At 35.7% G+C, this 17,772-nt stretch overlaps 3 protein-coding genes across 7 annotated transcripts in view; all 3 read left to right on the forward strand.

Moving 5' to 3' along the window:
* Positions 1-8,495, forward strand: part of LOC107751124 (mitogen-activated protein kinase kinase kinase kinase 3-like) — a 91,279-nt gene extending 82,784 nt beyond the window's left edge. For all 4 annotated transcript variants that reach the window (XM_016566733.1, XM_016566734.1, XM_016566736.1 and 1 more), the window contains 13 exons: positions 660-701; positions 898-982; positions 1,124-1,203; positions 1,378-1,438; positions 1,690-1,807; positions 1,897-1,955; positions 2,539-2,642; positions 4,867-5,035; positions 6,319-6,387; positions 6,518-6,610; positions 6,807-6,877; positions 7,333-7,388; positions 7,507-8,495. In XM_016566733.1, coding sequence (XP_016422219.1) covers positions 660-701; positions 898-982; positions 1,124-1,203; positions 1,378-1,438; positions 1,690-1,807; positions 1,897-1,955; positions 2,539-2,642; positions 4,867-5,035; positions 6,319-6,387; positions 6,518-6,610; positions 6,807-6,877; positions 7,333-7,388; positions 7,507-7,594 — 1,095 coding nt within the window. In that variant the 3' untranslated portion in view covers positions 7,595-8,495. The remainder of the gene's footprint in view (positions 1-659; positions 702-897; positions 983-1,123; positions 1,204-1,377; positions 1,439-1,689; positions 1,808-1,896; positions 1,956-2,538; positions 2,643-4,866; positions 5,036-6,318; positions 6,388-6,517; positions 6,611-6,806; positions 6,878-7,332; positions 7,389-7,506) is intronic.
* Positions 8,496-9,386: 891 nt separating this feature from the next.
* Positions 9,387-13,566, forward strand: LOC107751162 (peroxisomal trans-2-enoyl-CoA reductase-like). Its single transcript, XM_016566789.1, has 8 exons — positions 9,387-9,522; positions 10,404-10,537; positions 10,725-10,890; positions 11,062-11,143; positions 11,253-11,349; positions 11,718-11,828; positions 12,910-13,021; positions 13,140-13,566. Exons 1-8 carry the CDS (start codon positions 9,411-9,413, stop codon positions 13,223-13,225), a joined length of 900 nt encoding a protein of 299 aa, XP_016422275.1. The 5' UTR covers positions 9,387-9,410; the 3' UTR covers positions 13,226-13,566.
* A 677-nt stretch (positions 13,567-14,243) lies between these two features.
* On the forward strand, positions 14,244-17,296 carry LOC107751163 (transmembrane protein 169-like). 2 transcript variants are annotated; one of them, XM_016566790.1, is made up of 3 exons: positions 14,244-14,500; positions 14,660-14,987; positions 16,389-17,296. In XM_016566790.1, exons 2-3 carry the CDS (start codon positions 14,750-14,752, stop codon positions 17,021-17,023), a joined length of 873 nt encoding a protein of 290 aa, XP_016422276.1. In that variant the 5' UTR covers positions 14,244-14,500; positions 14,660-14,749; the 3' UTR covers positions 17,024-17,296. The 2 variants fall into 2 exon arrangements, with proteins under 2 accessions (XP_016422276.1, XP_016422277.1); XM_016566791.1 differs by having other exon boundaries at positions 14,694-14,987.
* The last annotated feature ends 476 nt before the right edge of the window (positions 17,297-17,772 follow it).

Below are 17,772 nucleotides of genomic sequence, written 5' to 3' on the forward strand. Positions count from 1 at the left end.
CTGACCTCCTCTGATGTTAATAAAGCTTGCATATGGATCCGCACGTCTCACGTCTTCTCAGCCCCGTAACATCAGCATCTTGATATGCCACACCTGTGAGGTGGATGGATTATCTCGGCAAAGGAGAAGTGCTCACTAACACAGATTTAGACAATATTTGAGAGAAATAGGCCTTTTGTGTACATAGAAAAAGTCTTAGATCTTTGAGTTCAGCTCATGAAAAATGGGGGCAAAAACAAGTGTTTCGTTTATAATTTTGTTCAGTGTATATATATATAAATACATATGTAAATATATATTACTATTGCATATTTGTATTATTACATACAATCATATTGAATCATCTTTGACTTTTATTGTTTATGTACATTTTATTATTTTATTTAATAATATATTGTTATTGTTATTATTGTGTTTAAGTATTTATAAAATTAATTGTTTAAATTTTACATATTGATTAAATGATATAATAATAAAAACAATAATGCATGCAATTATTTTATTTTTAATAATGCAATATAATTATATGTGGCAATAATAATATTAATATTATTACATATAATTAATCTATCTATCTATCTAATAGTGAAATTTATATAGTGAAACTTAATTTGTTTTAATTTTATGTTTATTCTTTGTTTTTGTTTTTTTCCCCACAGAAACCCATCAGCAATGGTCTCCCACCAACTCCAAAGGTTCATGTAAGTGGACATCATGGTTTACTCAGTCGTGCAGATCTATGGCACTCTACTGGGACTTAATTACTTGTATTTTTATTTAAATTGATGTATGTTGTCTTTTTGATAGCGTTGTTTGTTTTCTTGTGTATAAACTTTTTGAGCAGTGATTTACTTGGCTGCATCTGAGTTATCCAATGTGTTGTATTTCCATGTCCAGATGGGAGCATGTTTCTCAAAAGTCTTCAATGGCTGCCCGTTAAAAATACACTGCGCTACCTCATGGATCAACCCAGACACACGAGGTGAGCTTGTTAAGATAATCTGCCCAATCTGAAATGTTAATATATGATGGTTCATTATTATATCTATTAATATTGCCTACAGAATGATTTGCTGATTTCGCCTCTCAGTCTGTTTTGTTCTTCCCCGTTCATGCATTTCAGACCAGTATCTGATATTTGGAGCAGAGGAAGGTATTTACACATTAAACCTTAATGAGCTGCACGAGACGTCCATGGAACAGGTGTGATGTTACTTTTCAGATATTTTCAAACAGATGTTTAGTTTTCCTACATAACAGTAGCAAATTTTTTTTAAATGTGTCTGGAAAACTCAGTTTGTGTGAAGTATATCCTTATATTGCCTCAGTGTGGTGTGCTTTTGTCTTGTGCTAAAGCTATTTTTGTGTCATTCTCAGCTTTTCCCCAGGAGATGTACTTGGCTGTATGTCATGAGCAACAGCCTGCTATCAATATCCGGTAAGCTATGCTTTAAAAAAATCAGGTTTAGCTTTTCAGATTACAGATTAGTCGGAGTGAGTTTCTTTTTTTATGATTGCTACAATTTTTAGTGTTATATTTTTATTTTTGTGTCACGCTTTACAGAGTAGAACTGCTTGTAATGTGATAATATTGAAATAGTGAACCGTTGTAGCATGTCATATATGTTGAAACGTTACCTGACATAGTCCTGTATCCCTGTTTTGAATAATGAAATTGTTTTTTGGCAGGAAAAGCATGTCATCTGTACTCTCACAGTCTGATGGGCCTATTTGAACATGCTCGACAAATGCAGAAACTCCCTGTTGCCATACCAACACACAAATTGCCTGACAAAATAATACCCAGGTAAATGTTCAGATCTCTGTGTGAGCTTAAGGATGTGACCAGTAGTCAAAATGTAAATACTCCATTTTACATTTTTATTTGAATTTCAGGAAATTCTCAGTGTCCACTAAGATCCCTGAAACAAAAGGGTGTCAAAAGTGCTGTGTAGGTGAGCAGATCCCGTCATTTCTTTCCTTTCTGTTTTTCTGAATATACAGGAACTTTGTATACATTGGTAGAAGTTTGTAAAAAATTAAGATCTTTTAATATATATTTGAAAGAAGGCTGCATTTATTTGATAAAAAATACAGTAATATTGGGAATTTAAAATACCTGTTTTCAATTTAAATATATTTTAAAATGTACTTTATTCCTGAGATGCTCATCATTCAGAAATCATTGTAATATGCTGATTTGGAGTTCTAGAAACATTCGTTATTATCTGTGCTGAAAACAGTTAATGCATCCAGCATTTAAAAACTGCTTCATGTTTTTGTGGAAACACAGAAATGCATTTATTTGAAATAGAAATCTTTTATAACATTAAAAATGTCTCTTCTCATCAATTGAATGCATCCTTGTTGAATGAAAGTACCTTTTTTTCAAAGCTTTTAAATTATAGTGTATCTGAGTTTCCACAAACATTTGAAGCAACAGTTTAATTCAGATGACTTTGATGATATGATCAGACAGACTTTATTTAAGGTTTTATACTGTGTTTTGTTTCCATCTGTTGTCTTGTTTATTCTCAGTGAGGAATCCATATACTGGTCACAAGTACCTGTGCGGTGCCTTTCAGTCCAGTGTTGTCCTGTTTGAGTGGGTGGAGTCCATGCAGAAATTCATGTTGGTCAAGGTAAGTCACTGGTTCCTAGGGCTGGGCGATATAGCTAAAAAATGTATCAATGATATAATGTTTCATATCGTTCGGTAACGATAATTATTGCCATTTTTTATAACTTTTTTTAAAACAAAGAGCAATAGAAAAAAAAAATTTATTTAACCGCTGTATTTTCAAATTAACCCAATTTATTGAGACAAACAAATATTTTTTGTTTTAACAGTCAAACACACAATAAACATTAAACAAATATCTAATTTCTAATGTTTTATATGCAGATTAAATAGGTTTTAAGGAAACTTTTGAGAAACTTTCCGAGGCCACAGGAGGGCGCAATGAGCAAAATAATGCAGCACATTTAAATTGTCAACTCAAGGAAATAACTGTCTATAAAAAAACCTGCATTACGTCTAAATTAACTCATATAAATTAAATACAATTTCGTAAATTGCATAAACAATTATGAACAAAACAGCATCATGTATTTATGCATTGCTTAATCCAAAGAGCCGAATTGCCCATCACGCAGATTGCATTTAAAAACATAAGAGACGCAGTGAAAAGGAATAAACCTCCACAAATTCGCGACGTGTTTTCTAAAAGTTTAAACTATTTTAACTTTGCATGGCTACATCTCTTGTGTGAGACGCCCGTGCAGCACTCATATTTGTCCGTCAAAATGCGCTGAATATGCATCTGTGTGAATGGCTTGGTTTAGGTTTTCACCTAATCAATCATCTTCTCCGCACTGAGCTTCTATTTCTCTAATATTTTGAATGCGTAATGCAGCAGCGGCGCGTCTCGTGGGCTAGACTAACAAAACATTAAAATGCAACATCGCTTACATCATCACCGCATCTCGTGCGCCACTGATGATGCTCCCTGATGCACTCCTAACATTCAAATGCAAATGTTTATTTTAAATTCGACTAATATTCATTTTTTTATTCACAATCTCCTCATCACAGGCAGGCACAGCACTCAATTCAGCATGTGTTCGTGTTTGTGCGTGCTGTCTGCGTCACTCATAGCACGTGCCTATATCGTGCGCTATATCGAACATTTTTTATATCGTTATCGTAGAAGGTGTACCGTCGATAAATATTGATACCGTTTTATCGCCCAGGCCTACTGGTTCCCATCATCAAAACAACAGCTGTGTCTTATTTTGAAGGCTGTGCCCTCTGGAGGTCGCATTCGTGGGCCGCATGTGTCATTAGCTATGTTTCCATCCAAAGTTACGAATTAAACTTATGCGCAAAATTGTAATATCGCATGAAACATTTGTGCACCGTTTCCGTCCAATGAGTTGAAGAGAACAAAAACGTCACTTTCTGATTAACTTGCGCTAAATATCATGAAGAAAAATTTAATTTGCTGCAGTATAGGAGAAGGCACTGTATATAATATTTTTTGTATACAATAAATTGCAAGTTTAAGAGCGCGCAGACGAAACACGATCATGTTATCTTATTGTCGAAGCCTGCTGTTTAGGAATGCAGTTCTGGGAGTTAATTATAATGAAGCACTTTGACGAGACTTTGCTCAAGCATTTTAGAATGACAAAACTAGCATTTCAGATGCTGTGAAATGAGATTGGTCTGTTGGTTGATCCAGTTGTATGCTGTCCCATCGCAAAGTCACGTCTTTTTTGATGCGCATTTATAAGGAATTTATTCAGATCAAGGTGTTTCCATCGTAGTTTATGCGCATGTTTTCTTACCGGATAAGAAATTTATCCTACTTAGTTGAGCACATACGTTTTTTTATGCACATTTTTTTAATTTATGCGCATCTTGGCGTTTCCATCCAGCGTTTTTTATGCGATATCCCAAAAAGTAGGTGGATGGAAACATAGCTATTGAGGCTGCCTCATTTCAGTGGGAAAGACATAGTAATTTAAGCCTCACAATGAATTACAGTCAATTTTCATAATGGTTATTACAAGGCATCCTCAATGAAATATGTGGCCGACAAATGTGACCTCCAGAGGGCGCAATGGCATAGGGTTTGTTACCGAGTGCTATGCGGATTAGCATTACACTAAAATCCATAGGAGATGTGTTTAACTCAAGGTTTTGAAAACAGCATGTAGCACGTAGGCCACATTAGCTATTCATGCCTCCTTTAAGCTTCTAAAATGGCTGATCTTCTACTTAAGACTTGTAATTAAAATTGCTTTACTTGGCATTTTCAAACGCACGCTGTTCCAAATTAAGCACCGACTCATTCCCTGCAGAGCATAGACTTCCCCCTGCCGTGTCCACTGGAGGTATTTGAGATGCTGGTGGTTCCAGAACATCAGTATCCTCTCATCTGCATAGCTGTGAGCAAAGGGACAGAGCTCAACCAGGTGGTGCGGTTTGAGACCCTCAACCCCAACTCTACCTCCAACTGGTTTGATTCTGGTGGGTACTTTAAAACATGACACCATTATCTCTTAATGTAATAGCTTGAAATGTTTTAACAAATATTAATTTAATAAATTGTTTTTGCAATTGTTTATTTATAATCTGTTTATATAAAATGTCTCTTTATTTTCACTTAAATTAAGCCGCTTTTCCACCAAAATTACCTGGAACAATTTGTCCCCAGACCTGTTGCTGTCTGCGTTTCCATTGCGGTCTAAAGTACCGTGAAGATTAGGCTAATAGTCTGTTGACGTTTCTCAATACCAAGTACGCAAATTTTGGACTTGCATCCTCGGTAGTTCGGACTTTGAGAGTTCGATTCGTGAGTGTGAACTCCCGCGGTCGGGACGATGTAAGTCCGGTAATTCTGCAAACAGCAGCGTACTTGATAACATCAGTCAGCTCGCCTTGGCTGATGCAATTTTCCTCATGTATTCCCTGTATTTACAATAAGACGAAATATGATATCAAACACCACTGCCTTCTTTCGTTTTCATTTAAACTTATATTAATAGCCGCAGAAATGTAGTTCAGGGAATGTATATAGCCTACATTACAATGAAACGAAATATTATATCAAACAGTATTGCCTCTTTTTATTTTAATTTTAACATATTAATAGATTAATAGAATAAAGACCAAAGATTACCTGTTAGATTTACCCAAAACTAATTATACCTTATGTTTAACCACTACAGAGACATTAGAGCCAGCCACAAATGTCAGAAGGACTAGCCAAGTTGAGGCTGCTCTCGTCGGGAAATATGAGCACTGAGCACCCGCTGATCGCGTGGAGCTCATGTCTCCGAAATCAGCGAAACACATTTTTAAATAGGCGCTCTTTATAAATAAACCGCAGATTTGAGTTTTAAACAACTACATTCTCACCTGAAATACTTTTAAAACTACATTTCATGACACAATAACAGTATATTTTGAAAATTATCCAAATAAAAGGTGGTTGAAATACAATGCTGCATGAACTCAACCAATCAGCATGTTTAGCGCCCAAGTCCCGCCCCCGAAAGTTCCGGACCTTTGAAAAAGTACTACCTCGCGAGCAGGGACTTTCTGAGGGGCACTTTTTTACCCGGAACTTTATTTACATCCTGGTTCCTGCAGTGGAAACACACCGAGTACCGGCCCAAAGTCCCTAGTTCCTAGGTAAAATTCCTGCGGTGGAAATGGGGCTTTAGCTTTTTTTTTCAATTTTTTTATTTATTTATTTATTTTAGAATTTTAGATATGCAAAATTCTAGAAATTATTGTTGTTATTTCAGATACCCCACAGAGCTGTGTGATCCATGTGACCCAGCTGGAGAGAGATACAATTTTAGTCTGCTTAGATCGTAAGTACCAAACATGCCATTAATAGATTAATAACAGATGCATGCATGTATATATGTATATATACAAACACACACATATATATATATATATATAACATATATATTAATTGTTTTTCTTCTTCCTCTCAAGGGTGCATTAAGATTGTAAATTTGCAAGGTCGGTTGAAGTCCAGTCGGAAACTCTCAGCAGAACTGACTTTTAACTTCCAGATTGAATCAATAGGTATGAGGCCTTGGTACATTAACGGTGGCTTCAAGTGCATATATCTCCATTTTCTAAGCCCACTGAATTTAGCAGTTAGCCTTTAGTCATATTTAACTCTTTTGTATGGGCAAAAGGTTTAATTTATTTTTAAAAATTGATTTAAATCTCTGTTTTAATAACTCTCTCATGCTCTGCATCTATCTATCCCTCTTAGTTTGCCTTCAAGACAGTGTGTTGGCCTTCTGGAGGCATGGCATGCAAGGACGCAGCTTCAAGTCCAATGAGGCAAGTCCTGCTGTATATATGTGAGAGATAATATACAGACAGCCTGTCTATAATATCACAAAAATCCCTGACAGAAACAAACACTAATATATATGTGTGTGTGTGTGTGAATGTGTGTGTGTGTGTTTGTGTATGTATACATACAATAGTGAGTGTATTTTTATAAAATTTTAAATATCAAATGTATATACATAAATGTATAATATATACACAATAATCTTCCTATATATCATATCATTATCATAATTTTTTTACTATAGTCTGCAACAGTGAACATTTTAAATCACAGTATTTTTGTTATTGTAAAATATACAGTATTTTAAATATAATCAAATCAGAGTCACATATTTCAGAGAGTAGTGTAAGAAAAACAAAAAACTAGGGTATCATATAAACAAATGAAATGACATACATATTGTGTAAACCCATTATTCTGTTCACATTTTACATTCCAGATTACACAGGAGATTTCTGACAACTCCAGGATATTCAGGCTGCTAGGTTCAGACAGGTGAGAAGCAGTCTAATTAGTCATTATGTAAATAATATCATACACTTTATTATTGGTGTGCCAATCCATATTTTATAACGTAGGTCATCTGTATTTATTTTTATGTCGTTCTTTATAGAGTGGTGGTTTTGGAAAGCCGACCAACAGACAACCCCACAGCACACAGCAATCTCTACATCCTCGCAGGCCACGAAAACAGCTACTGACCGCAATGCATCATGGGACAAAAACACTACATGCCGGTATGCAATGTTCCAAGAGCCTTTAATTTCATGTAGCCCAATGAGATGGCCACGTCTCAGAAGAACCGCAGATATGCTGTTGTTGAACCGCTGAGAGCACAGAGGAACACTTGAATGGATATAAAGATCTCAGAGTAGAGAAAAGACGGGCCGTAACCACATGATATACTACAGTACTACAGTATGCACTTTCACACTTACCTGTTTTAGAGGCCTTGTTTTGGTTTGGCTTCTAGCAGTTTTAATTTATTTTTGACCTGAAACACACACATAAACACATGCTCTTTTTTTCCCCCAAGCAAGACTTGTTTTTTTTTTGTGTGTGTTTTGTTTTGTTTTGTTTTTGGCCACTACTCACATTTGACGTTAACCACACAAGTGCTTGAAGACACATATTTAATTAATGTACATACAGACATAGTATTGTTAAGTCGTACTCTTTGTATTGGTTGTGTAGATATCAGCACATTTATGTTGTACAGGTTTGTGGCAGCATTGGCTGCTGTAAAGGACTGTGAGATGCTGGATACTACTTTAAATGACCTCTATGGCCAGATCATTTTTGTTATATGCAATAGTTTAGGAATCACAAAGCTGAAGTGCCCATCTTTCCAAGACTTGCCTTCTTAACATTGCTGTTTTTATTTGTTTGATTTTATTGTACAACCTAATCTTTTTTATATAAAGCCAAATGGTGTTTTATTGAGCAACTTTTAATTCAGTGGTCCTTGTAATTGTTTTTAACTCTGTGGTATGCACTCACTCAGTTTGCACAAGGTTATTAAAATGTTGATGTGTACTGTATATGTAAGTGTATGTTTCAAACCATGCCGATAATAACATATATAAATATATAGACACTTTTTTTTTTTTTTGTAAATGTGTACATGTATAACCCTAATAAGCAATAAATCATTTGGATGTCCTTACATGGTTTTAAATCAATCAGACTGCAAGGCTGATGATACACGGGGCAACTTTTTGAGCAATGTTGCCGTCAACGGGCAACCAGGTGAGACACAGGGCCCATGAACAATCTGAAGTATCCAGATAGAAATTTGTTACCCATTCTCAGTGGGAAAGTGCCCAGGAAACATTGCTGACAAAAAGTTGCCCCGTACATCATCAGCGCAAGACTGAGTTCACAGGTTTGTTAAGTGGATGACATCACTGTCTACATCAGTTGTGTTTGTTTGTAATTTGAGTGCTGTACACACTATTTAGAAGATTATGTTGGAATTTGTAAATTGCTGTAAACGTTTAGCAATGTGGACTGGCATTACATCACGCTCAGAACTGTGGTTAAAAGTAAAGGAAGTTCCATCATAAGAAAAGAAAAACATACTCCCTCATTTCTCTAGTTTGTTTGTCTCTGATTGACAAGGTAATACGGTTATGGAATTAATTTTCATTTTGTGTCTATGTACATACTGTAAAATAAAATCACATGGTTTTACATACTGAGATGTCTTGCGTGTTATTATTTATAATTGTAATCTTATTACGTCCATAATTTCATACCTTTGATATATGTAATGTTCTCTATTATAGATTACATTATAGATTGCTTAGGTGTTTTTGTTTTAGGAAAATGTACAAAATGTATTAGTAATAATTTGCTATTATAATAATGAAACGCAAATATTCATAATTTAGAGCTCAGAGCGCACGTAAAATTATCGTGCATAGAACAGGAAGCTGTACCAACACAACCGGAAGAAGACTTTTATTTTAAAATATTATTACAGACTCTTGCTTCACAGTCCGTTTCGTCACAGACATGGCTGCGTCCAGCGTTTTTAAAGCAGGTCTTTTCAATTACAAAGTTGCAATCGTGACGGGAGGCGGGACTGGGATAGGAAAAGCTATTACTTCTGAGCTCTTACAGTTAGGTATGCATTTACTGGAAGTTTTAATGATGGATTTGACTTTGTATTTAGATCAGGACTGCAGTGAACTTTAGTCCAGATATTGAGCAACACACAAAGCAATCAGTCAATCATTTATAAAATATTCATATTCACATTTTACATATCACATATTAGTAATAACATATTTCATTAGTACCAATGCAATATATTTGATGTTTTTAGATTATGATTTCCGTTTCTGTTACGTTGAAATATGCAAATGAGGCACTGTCTAATTAAATATTCATTAATTTGAATATATTTCCAGGTCAGTTATTCTTCTTTCATTTTGTTAATGTATTAAAGTTTTTTTACATGATTTTTTAAATAGTTTTTAATCACTCCATAAATTAAAAAAATACTATCAACAGCCCAAAAAAAAAAAGTTTTGTCTGAAGTGTTTTTTTTGTTTTGTTTTGTTTATGGAAGCCCATTTCTGTTACTAAATTAAAAAAAAAAAAAGGTAATTGCGAATTTTTATCTCACAATTCTGACCTTTTTTCTCGCAATTGTGAGTTTACATCTCGCAATTCTGGCTTTTTTTCTTAGAATTGCAAGATATAAACTCACAATTGCGTGTTATAAAGTCAGAATTGTGAGATGCAAACTTGCAGTTCTGATAAAGTCCGAATTACGAGATATAAACTCGCAATTCTGCCATTTTTTTCTTTTTCTGTTTATATCTCAGAATTGTGAGTTAAAAAGCCTAATTACCTTGTTTTGTTTTTTATTCAGTAGCAGAAATGGGCTTCCATAGTTTTTCCTTAACTATTAAATAAATATCTTCCACTTAAACTATTAAATAAAACTCAATGAATAGTATATACAAAAATCTAAAGTCTCAAATATCACTGATGTTGTAGGTTGCAGTGTGGTCATATCATCCAGGAAGCTTGAGCGTCTGGAGTCAGCAGCTGAAGAGCTGATGCAGAAAATCCCCCCATCCAGTCCGGCTAAAGTGACCCCTATACAGTGCAACATCCGAAATGAAGAAGAGGTGACAGTCTCATAAACCTGTATTTTATACCTTTATGCCAGAGAAGCGTGTAAAATAGTCTTTGTTTTTAGCATGTTAATTTTGTACTGGTTTCTCCAGCTGGAAAATCCCGGTTTATAGGTAATAACAGTATACTGTAGGGCTGGATTATAATGTGGTGTGATTATTTAGCTCCCGTTCTTAACAGGTGAAGAACCTGATGGCCTCCACTCTGAAGCTTCATGGGAGGATTGACTTTTTGGTGAATAATGGAGGTGGGCAGTTTTCCAGCCCAGTGAACTTGATGAGTGCAAAAGGCTGGAAAGCTGTGATTGACACTAACCTCAACGGAACGTTCTTATGCTGCAAAGAAGGTTTGGCATAAATGGCAATGTAAAATGCGAGACATACAGTTTAGCAGTTTATCTGCTGTTTGTTTTGATCGTAATGTGCAAATTGTAAACTTTATTTCTGAAATGACATGTTGACAATTCTGCATAACAAATTCAAAGGCTACTCAGTCAATTTTTGCTCTTAATTCATAGCATACAATGCATGGATGAAAGATCATGGAGGTGCAATTGTGAACATCATTGCAGACATGTGGAAGGGTTTTCCTGGAATGGCGTGAGTTGGACATTATAACAATATAATAAAAAAATATATTGTGTATTACTTTGCATTGTTTGGCTGGTTAAATCCTCTTTTTTAATTTGTTAAAACATTTTTATGACAGGCACACAGGAGCGGCCAGAGCAGCGGTGGACAACCTGACCAAGAGCCTGGCCATTGAGTGGGCTGACGGTGGGGTGCGGATCAACTCTGTGGCTCCGGTTAGTGCCAGTTTAGAAACTATTTAAAAGCATGTATTGTATTTGGATAGTGCTCCGTACTCAGGGACGTTGAAAAAAGGGGTTGATATGCATGTTTGATTTACAGTATGTTCCTCATTTGCATGGTGCTTTGGATAAAATGAAAATGTCAATATAAGCAAATGAAATGTGGAAAAATAGCCTTGCATGAAAATGTTTCCATAGTATTATGGCCTCAAATAAGTTTTTGCTAAAAAGGCATGTGTTTATTATCTGTAATGTAATTCTAATTTAACTACAATGTTCACAACAATTCAGTGTAAACTTCCACTTGGTCTTATACCACATAAACAGTGCATGTGCATTTGTTTTGTGTTTATTGAATGCAGGGAACTATCATCTCCAAAACTGCAATGGAAAACTACAAAGAAATTGGCCCAACAATGTTTAAGATGTCAGTGCCATTCAGTCCGGCTAAAAGACTCGGTGTTCCTGAGGAGGTATCATATAACCTATTATAATGTTGACATTTTAAAATATTATATATAATAATTATAGCTGTACAAATTGCCAAATTACATGACAAAAATTGTAGTTAGTAACGTAATCCATTACATTTACATTTTAGGTAATACAATCAGACTACTTTTTGGTTACTTTTGACCTGATCATTCATCACATTGATTTAAATAGGATAATCTTGTGCCATATTGATGAAAAATACAATGCAAAGAGTAAGAAAATATATTCCATTTGTTGTAATTAACAACATGAAGTGCAATAAACATTACATTATGTCAAGATTTCCCAAACTGGGGTTCGTAAAGGAACTGCAGGGGGTTTGTGAGTTTAATGACAAGCTAATATTTAAATCATAAAAATGAACAATTAAAATAAGTCATTTTAAAATAACATCAATCAATATAAAACATTTACTAAAAAAATGAAACATTTTATTTGTTTACCTGCATGTCATGTGACCATTAATCAACGTCAGAGAACCATGAACATGCAAACGTGATACTGTTTAAATGACGAATAACATGAATTTGTGCAGTCTAATGTGTTCGAAAGACAAAAGCCTTCCAAAGCCGTAGTAACACATGGTTAAATAACCTCAATTATGTGTTCATCATTAGTTGATGCAATGTTGAAACACTTTTTAAACCTGAAATGATTTTTGTAAAGCCAGCGATCATATGCTGTGTAGCCACCTGACTAATGACTGGTCTTTGTGTGAATGTCCACAAAACTGGAAGACTTTCTGAGTGTATATAAGCAGTAGGCTATTTTAGAAAGGAAAATTTAAAAGATGAAATAGAGGAATTAAAGAGGATCAATATTGCTGTTGTGTTAATAATATGTAATCATGTAATAAATAAAGTAACTAATTACAAGTATTTTAAAATGTAATCTAATTACAAGTACTTAATTTTTGGAATCTGATTACGTAATCCAGATTACATGTAATCAGTTCCTACCCAGCTCTGGCTATATGTATGACTATATATACACTATACAGAATTACAAAATTAGTGTTTAAATAACATGAGATGAAAATATTTACTTGAATTGTGTCAGATATCGCCTGCTGTATGTTTCTTGCTGTCCCCGGCTGCCAGCTACATTACTGGAGCAACCCTGAAAGTCGATGCAGGACAGAGCCTCTACCACTCTGTTTGGGAAATACCAGGTACCCATTTTCTAGTCAGATGACGGCATAAGACACGCTATTATTGTTTCGAAATTAGGACGGACGTTGACTCTTACTATTTGAGTATGTTTCTGTTTCACTTTGTCTCTCTAATCAGATCACACAGCCTGGCCTCCAGCCCCAGAGGGAGAAAATACAGACATATTGAGAGAAATCATGGACATGACCAAATCCAAGCTGTGAATCATAACAAAACAAGTCTAGACTGTCAAACAGCTGCTCTTCATCACAGTGTGGGTGGACCACAAATGTTTTTTTGCTGGGAATTTTTAACACATCTTGACTGTGGCCTTTGTGATGCTCACTGAATTTCATTATCATTGCACAATTGAACTCTAATAGTTCTGTGTAAATAGAACTGTGTTTAATCAGTGTAAATACATAATAGTATGATATTGTGAATATAGCATTTGTAATTGTAAGATTTCTAAAAACAAAAAACATTTATCAGCTGTCACCATGAGATTACAAACATGTAATGTATTGTTTAAAAAAATACATTCTCTGTTGTAACAACTTGTAAGCCGTTGCATTATTATAACTTCTTTGGAAATTAATATGCCTATAAAATGGTATATCAGGTCAGCGCGATAGCCTTCTGGGCAGCGCACAAACATACAGCGCCATTGTGCTTTGGTTGGGGGTGGGGGATCGCAATCGCAAAATCACGTTCTGTTTTGCAGTGCGAGACTCCTTTTCTGCGCCACAAACTGGACTACAAGACCAAACCATTTTCCTTTTTGATAGGGGGACCTAACATGGGAGGGCACAAGCTGTTAGACAAATAAGGAACATTTCACTTTATTACAGTTGTAAAATTGAGTCTTGCGAAAATTATTCCTAGTACCATAGTATATAGCTATATATCTATTTAATTTTGTCATGTTGATGTTATAGATTATCAGTATATCATTACGGGGACCCCTGTTACTCAGTTCCTTTATTGCCCCCTGTCCGATGCCCCTGAGCTGAAGGGATATTTCAAAAGATTACTAGAAAATTAAAAAAAAAAATTTAATTAATTAATTACCAGTGGTGAAATTATGAATGAGTGATTTTCAAACATGGCAGTGTGGTTCTTTTTGCTTGTGTTAAAATATAAAATCATACTTTTATTAAAATTATTATTATTATCATGTTGTAGTTCAGTGGCAGGGGGGAATAAATGATTAATCGCTTTTTTTCTGGCATTTTACTCGGAACTCATTTAAAAATTGAGGCTCAGCAGAGCACCGGTTGCTAGGCAGAGCGCCGCAAAAAGCGAGCATGCGCACTGAGCGCTGCGCGCAAGCCGGTGATTGGCCAAACAATGGCATTAGCGGCGCGAGGGGGATGCGTTGTCCTCGGTGTGGTACTGTCCGAAAAAATAAACCCAGCGCCAAAATGTTACACGTGGTGAGCACTTGCAAAGGATAAACTAAATACGCAAGCGACCTCTTCTACATGCATTTATTCGAGGTAAGGACCGTGCATTCTCACATCTGTATTGTTTAAATCTACAGCGTGGGGTGTGACTTGAGACAGTGCCAGGTCCTAAAATGCGATGTGTTGCAATGTAATGCAAAACAAAGTAGCATATATAATAGACGATTGTGATTTTTTTTTCTTTCCTTCTAGAAGGAAACATCTTAAAAGGGTGATTGACACCAAGCAGGTGTGTCCAGCTGTAAACAGACATCATATAGGGATCTCGCAGGGTTCATAGTCATGAGCAAAGGGGCATCTGGAGACCTCACTGGTTTGGAGCTGGAGGGAGTGATTGAGACAGAGGAGACCCCAGTGAACATGCTTGAGAGGTCAGCTGAGGAGGAGGGAACCACCACCAGGAGGAAGAAGAAAAAGAAAAAGAAAGAGATCATCTACCGGTCAGACCTGGAGGTTGAGGATGCTGGGGAGGGAACCTCGGCGGATGTGGATGGAGCCTTTAGTCCTCCACTTGATGAAGGTGAAAATATTATATCTGGGGGTGAACTCATTGTGTTGTGATGTTTGTTCATGTACAGTGAAATTCATCTTTTGTTTGCTTACTGTAATGATGGCACCAGCTCCATACCACGTGTGCTTTCTATCCAGAACACACCAGATTGAGACCATGAGTAATTGTCCTCTCATTAAATTTGACATGATATTATCTTGTATGTTTTATACTTGTTGATCATTTTATGTCAGTTATCTAGATATTGTTTTACAGTCTTCTGGGTGATAGATTTTTCTTCCAGAAAATCTTGCAACATCAGGGAATAATATATTTGTAAATTTCTAGTCCTAGTAAGGGTGTCTTGAAAATTAGAAACATTAGTACATTTTAATGTACTATTTATGTACTAGTAATTATTTATTTTATTTTATTTTATTGAAAGAAAGTAATACTTTTATCAGCAAGGGTATAATACATTTCAAATTTTACAAAAGATTTCTATTTTAAATGAATGCTGTTCATTTAAATTTTAAACTTTCTATTCATCAAAGAATCCTGAAAAAAGTATCACAGTTTCCACACAAATATTAAGCAGCCCAACAGTTTTACTCAACACATTGATAATAAATGTTTCTTAAGCACCAAATCAGTATATTAGAATGATTTCTGAAGGATCATAAAAATTCTTCTTTGCCATCACATTAATAAAAATAAAAATATAAAAGTTATTTTAAATTATAATAATATTTCACAATAGTACTGTTTTATTGTATTTTGATCAAATTAATGGTGAGCATAATAGACTTGTTTAAAAAATAAATAAAAATTGTACCAATCCCAAACTTTTGAATAATAGCCCTTCATTGGTAAAAAAAAACAAAACAAAAAAAATAATATATATACAGGTGCATCTCAATAAATTAGAATGTCGTGGAAAAGTTCATTTATTTCAGTAATTCAACTCAAATTGTGAAACTCGTGTATTAAATAAATTCAGTGCACACAGACTGAAGTAGTTTAAGTCTTTGGTTCTTTTAATTGTGTCAGTCTGTGTGCATTGAATTTATTTAATACACGAGTTTCACAATTTGAGTTGAATTACTGAAATAAATGAACTTTTCCACGACATTCTAATTTATTGAGATGCACCTGTATATATATAAGCAGTTAATATTTGCAATTTTTGTTAGTAAATGTTTAATACATTCTATATAAATGAAATATAGTACAGTATTAGTTGTGAAATAAGTGCTTGTTTTTTGTAATGAGTAATTAATTAATTCAAGGCAGTTTTTTGTGTCTGCTGGCAAGGACTGCACACATTCCAATGTATATTGCATTTCCTCTTTCCCATATAACTGACAGATTTATTTATAATAATTTGTTGTTCATGCAATATCCTTCTCAATATTTATCTTTCATTCACAGAAGAAGAGGATATCCCTCCTGACAGCCGTTTTGTGACCTTGACTGGCACCATCACACGGGGAAAGCGGAAAGGCCAAATGGTAGACATCTATATGACGCTTACAGACAAAGAGCTGAGAGACATGGCGCGCTCCAAAGAGCGTCTAGATGCAGAGTGTGACGGGGTCGCGGAAGCCAAGCAAAATCCCTGTGCGCTGGGGGTCAGCCAGGGCCCTCATGTTCTCCTCTGGAGCCTTTCCTGCTCCCCGTTCATCTTCCTTCTCTCCTTCATCACATCGTTTTACTACGGGACGCTCACCTGGTACAACGTCTTCCTGGTTTACAATGAGGAACGCAGCTTTCTGCAAAAGATCACGGTGTGTCCCTTGCTCATTCTGCTATATCCCGTGCTGATTATGACGTTGTGTGTCTGTATGGGGGTGTACGCCGCCGTGACCCAGCTGTCCTGGGTTTTTGGAGAATGGTGGTTGGCGGTGAGGGACCTGGAGAAGGGCTTCTGTGGGTGGATGTGTGGTAAGCTGGGGCTGGAGGACTGTGCCCCGTATAATGTAGTTGAGCTGCTGGACTCTGACACTCTGTCCGGGACCCTCCAGGGGAAGAGGATGGAAGATGTTGAGCACACTTCTACTTTGTGAACTTGATGGATGGAATAACTTTTTGATTTAAGGAATGTTTTTGGTTAATACAAGTTAAGTTCTGTCAATGGCATTTGTGGCATGCTGAAGAAGATCATTTTGACTTGGACAGGATATGTCTCCAGACTTTTCAGTCAACTTGAAGTTTTAAGATTTTTCTTTTCAACATAAAAATGAGTCAAAATGATTTTTGACAGCATTTAACTTGTTTTCAAGCCTGAGCATTCATATTAAAGGGTTAGTTCACCCAACAATGAAAATTCTGTCATTAATTACTCACCCTCGTGTCGTTCCAAACCCGTAAGACCTTCGTTCATCTTCGGAACACAAATTAAGATATTTTTTCAGGGTTGTTTACGTTCAGTAGACAGCGCGTGCATGCTGAATGTAAACAGCGCTGATTACGTTCTGGGTACTCCAAAATGGCGGAAGTCAGTAACTCGGGGAGAAGAATTGTTGAATAAATTGTTATTATTGTTTTCTTTGTGCGCAAAAAGTATTCTCGTAGCTTCGTAAAATTACGGTTGAACCACTGATGTCACATAGACTATTTTACCGATGTCCTTGTACGTTTCTGGGTCTGGGAACATTGCAGCTGCATTGCTGTCTACGAAGGGTCAGAGAGCTCTCAGATTTTATTGAAAATATCTTAATTTGTGTTTTTCGGAAGATGAACGAAGGTCTTACGGGTTTGGAACGACATGAGGGTGAGTAATTTGACAGAATTTTCATTTTTGGGTGAACTAACC

The sequence above is a fragment of the Sinocyclocheilus rhinocerous genome, unplaced genomic scaffold, assembly GCF_001515625.1.
Source record: "Sinocyclocheilus rhinocerous isolate Xijiao unplaced genomic scaffold, SAMN03320098_v1.1 scaffold1413, whole genome shotgun sequence".
Lineage (NCBI taxonomy): Eukaryota > Metazoa > Chordata > Actinopteri > Cypriniformes > Cyprinidae > Sinocyclocheilus > Sinocyclocheilus rhinocerous.